The sequence below is a fragment of the Pteropus medius genome, unplaced genomic scaffold (assembly GCF_902729225.1).
Source record: "Pteropus medius unplaced genomic scaffold, Ma_sr-lr_union100, whole genome shotgun sequence".
In the NCBI taxonomy this organism is placed as follows: domain Eukaryota; kingdom Metazoa; phylum Chordata; class Mammalia; order Chiroptera; family Pteropodidae; genus Pteropus; species Pteropus medius.
This window is the reverse complement of record NW_024352784.1, coordinates 454,298-458,791: the sequence shown is the minus strand read 5'-3', so window position 1 is coordinate 458,791 and position 4,494 is coordinate 454,298. Positions and strand designations below refer to the sequence as shown.

The 4,494-nt window shown below is 34.0% G+C and overlaps 1 protein-coding gene across 1 annotated transcript; it reads left to right on the top strand.

Annotated features, from left to right (window-relative positions):
• The first annotated feature begins 2,473 nt into the window (after positions 1 to 2,473).
• OR56B4 (olfactory receptor family 56 subfamily B member 4) lies at positions 2,474 to 3,421 on the top strand. The gene has a single exon (XM_039847834.1). The coding sequence runs from the start codon at positions 2,474 to 2,476 to the stop codon at positions 3,419 to 3,421; it is 948 nt and encodes a 315-aa protein (XP_039703768.1).
• The last annotated feature ends 1,073 nt before the right edge of the window (positions 3,422 to 4,494 follow it).

Below are 4,494 nucleotides of genomic sequence, written 5' to 3'. Positions count from 1 at the left end.
CAAAATTCCCATAATAGGTAATTCATTTTTCTACAAAAAAAATTCTGAGAATTTACAAACAAGATATTAGTTTTGTAAAGCAGTAATGTAAAATAGTTGTATTTTGTGAAATGTTTTAAAAAGCAATAATCATCAGAAGATTTTTTAAGTAATAATGGCCAATTAGGAAGTATAATGAAATAAAAAAGTCATAATAATGGGAAAAAATTCCAAAAATACCAGCGACAGAAAGGAAAGACATATTAGATTTCCGAATGGAAAGAATCAATCAGGTAAAGACATCAGTTCTTCCACAATTAATTTATGTTTTACTTTAATGTTCAAAAAAACTACAACTAGTTTTTTTAATTTAAAAAATTATTTGAAATTACTAGTAAAAATGTTTCTTACCATATAGTAAAAACACTAATTCAATTACTATGGCACTAAAAAGGGAGAAGACTGTTCAGTCAGGCAACGATCCTTGATTATATGTTCAAATTCAATATTTGACAAAAAAGCACATTGCAAATTAATGGGTAGGAGAAAGCTTACTTACTGAATGGTGCTGGAATAATGAGTTAGCTCTCTGTGGGTAAAATTACTTTAGAGAGTTTCTCACTCCATGTACAATTTCAAATTGTTTACCAAATTAATTTTAAAATAAATTTTGTAAAGAAAATGCAAGTAAATACTTTTAAATACTGGATTTTACATTATTTAAAGCTTAAAATCATGAAATAATTATTTTTAAAAATGCAATTCTTATGAATATATAAAAGTTTAAGTGTATGCACATGTATAATTTGTTTTTAAAAAGGATAGAATTATGTTAAGAAATGAATAGTAATAAATATTTCCAGAAAATTCAACAGATAGAGGTACTATTGTTAAGATATTATGAAACTCATACAAATTCATGAAGTTATGCTGCCAGACTCCATATTAAGCACTTGAACATAAAGCTAAAAAAGAAAATCGACTAAATGTATAAATGGAAAAAAAAAAAAACCTTTGAAAATGGCAAAGTTCACAAAACAGTGAAGTAAAGGTGAACCAAAATTGAAATATCAATTTTTACTTATTCAATTAATAAAGATTTAAAATTAAAATTTCCAATTATGGCATGGATGTGATTAAATAGACATACTCATGAACAAATTTTGAGTACGTAAAGTACTACGGTATACCTATGAAGCAACGTTTCAGTGTATGTCAAGAGTATTTAAAATGTCCTATTATCATACAGGACCAGAAAAATCTCTAGAAAAGACAATTTGGCAATATCTCTCAAAACCATTTTTTCCCATTTTGCCCAACAATTCTCTTGTTGGAAATTATCCTATGGATACACTTACACATAATGCTTAAAGATATATGAACAATTTCCATTTTTCTAATCATTTTTACAGTAGCAAGTACTGGAAACATCGAATGTTCATCAAAAGTGCTCATAAAAATATCAGGCATCCATGTGGTAGAAAATCATGCAACTTAACAATGATGAGACATATCTATATGGTGATATGGAACAGTCTTCAAGATAATTAGGCTAAAAAAGAAAAGGAACGGAAACAAAGGATAAGAAAAGTATGATTAGTATGCTAACATTTTTTTTTGTCTTTTATGAGAAATACATATACATATATTCTTGTCCATGAAAAAAATATATATATTTCTGGAAGGATTCCCAAGAAACCAGTATTACTGGCTGTCTGTGGTGAAAAGGAGGGGATTTGGGAAGCCCAAGCATGGGAGTCTTACTTTTTATATTTTATATTTTTTATTTGATTTGATTTTTTACCATGTGCATGCATGACATTAAAAATAATATCAAAATACTGTTAAAAGTACATTTTTAAAGTGTTGATGCCCTTCGTATGTATCATTTTTGAAATTCTACTCAAAAGAAATTATCTGAAAAGTAAAATATTGGTGAATAATTTATGAAATAGCCAAATATAGGAATATAAAGCAGTCATTAGAATTAAGATAACACATTGTTTTTAATGATATTAGAAAGCCATGGTCCATTTATACATCCATGCAATATATTTTTACTGAGTACCTATTTTATGTTTTATAATGTACTGCTATGAGACAAAGGCAAGCTACAAAGTTATCTTAATATATAATGTCAACTGCTTAAAACATAAAACATAAAACTGGAAGTAAACCAAATATTAATATTTATTATCTGTCAGTGAGAAGATTGTTGATATATTTGGACATGCTTATTAGACATACAAGTTGTGCTGACAAATAGCTGTTTTAACCTTCCTGTTTAGAACCAATTTGGGCTTACTTTATTGCTCTTCTCTGGAACAGTTCCAGGAGCCAAAAGAAATTGAGGGTCATTCATGAATGAATAAAAGAAACTGGGTTGATTCCTGATTAGAGGGTCTCTAATCAGGACCCTCAGTTGAACTTACAAATGCAACTTCCTTTCTATTTTAGTTCTGTGTACAGACCCTGAGAACGAGACACCTGTGCCATGGATACCTCCACCAGTGTTATCAACAATTCCAGCTTCCAGATTTCCCAGTTCATCTTGATGGGGCTCCCAGGCATTCATGAGTGGCAGCACTGGCTCTCCCTGCCCCTGGCTCTGCTCTACATCTTAGCTCTTGGTGCCAATCTCCTTATCTTGATCACCATCCAACATGAGCCCTGTCTGCATGAGCCCATGTACCATTTCCTGGGCATACTGACAGTGGTGGACATTGGCCTGGCCACCACCATCATGCCCAAGATTCTAGCTATCTTCTGGTTTGATGCCAAGGTCATCAGCCTCCCTGAGTGTTTTGCTCAGATCTATGCCATCCACTGCTTTATCTGCATGGAGTCTAGTATCTTCCTCTGCATGGCAATGGACAGATACATAGCCATCTGTCACCCCCTTCGCTACCCCTCCATAGTCACTGAAACTTTTATGGTCAAAGTCACAGGATTCATGGTGCTTAGAAATGGCCTATTGACCATCCCAGTGCCTGTGCTAGCTGCCCAAAGATTCTACTGCTCCAAGAATGAAATTGACCACTGCCTGTGCTCTAATTTGGGGGTTACCAGCCTGGCTTGTGATGACAGCACTGTAAACAAATTTTACCAACTGATCTTAGCATGGACCCTGGTTGGCAGTGATATGGCTTTGGTTTTTTCTTCCTATGCTCTAATCCTTCACACTGTACTGAGGCTGAACTCAGCAGAAGCAATGTCCAAGGCTCTGAGCACCTGTAGTTCCCACCTCATCCTCATCCTCTTCTTCTACACAGGTATCACTGTGCTATCTGTCACACACCTTGCAGAAAAAAAGATTCCCCTTATCCCTGCGCTCCTTAATGTGCTGCACAATGTCATTCCTCCTGCATTCAACCCTATGGTATATGCCCTCAGAACACACAAGCTCAGACAAGGCTTCCAGAGGCTGCTTGGGCTGGGTTAAGAAGTGTCTACAAGTAACTCCAGCTTTAGAAGGCCATTAAGGTATAAGGAAAGGAAGAGGTTTTAACTCTGAATAGACCTGGTTTGTAATCTCCCTTCAACTCTCACTAGGAAAAAAAATGGCCAATAACATCATAAAACTGTCAGCCTCACGAATTGAAAGAGGCATATGGAAATTACCATGAAATTTCCTATGACTAGAAATAAGTAAGAGTAGAAAAATAAAATATCCTTGACATTGTTGCCTCCCAGAGATTGACAACCTTATACACAGCTACCATGCTTTGAGATATACACATGGAAAAATTCTAATTCTGTGGTAAAGTGTTCTACCTAGGAAAAGAAGAAAACAATTCTAGAAAATTCCCTACAAACGTGGTTCCAGATAACCAATTAATTAAATCTTAATTAATCTTTATCATTTTCATGTCTAACAAAAATGCACACTTTTGAGTACAAGGACCCTAATTCATGTTCATTTTGTACCTTTTCTGAGCCTAGTATACAACTCTGTGTAGAATAGATGCTTAATAAATATTTTACTCATGATACAGTCAATCATGAGACATAACATGGTCACTCAATCTTATGTAGCAAAGAAAATATCTTAGACTATGGTCTAAAGAATGACTTCAGGAAGTTTGCATATGATTTCACCTCTTAGCAGCAGCACTGGGGCTGAAATAACATCAGAAACCATGAGCTCATACACTGTTGGTGAGAATGTAAACTGATGCAGCTGTTTTACAAAGCAGTCTGGCAGCTTCTTAAGTGATTCAACAAGAGTTACTATATGACCCAGGAATTCTACTCTTAGGTGCATACCCAAAAGAATTGAAAACACATGTCCATGTAAAGATTTGTATATGAATGTTCATACAACATCATAATAGCCAAAAGATGAAAACAGCCCAAATGTGCAACTGATGAATAGATAAACAGAATGTGATATATCCATACAATGGAATATTATCTAACCAGGAAAAGTAAAGAAATACTAATACATGCTACAACATGGATGAACCTTGAAATTTTTACGTTAACTGAAAGAAGCCAGACAGAAAAAGACACATA

Excerpts from the sequence above, each read along its gene's own strand:
- OR56B4 (XM_039847834.1), top strand. The coding sequence starts at position 2,474 with ATGGATACCTCCACCAGTGTTATCAACAATTCCAGCTTCCAGATTTCC.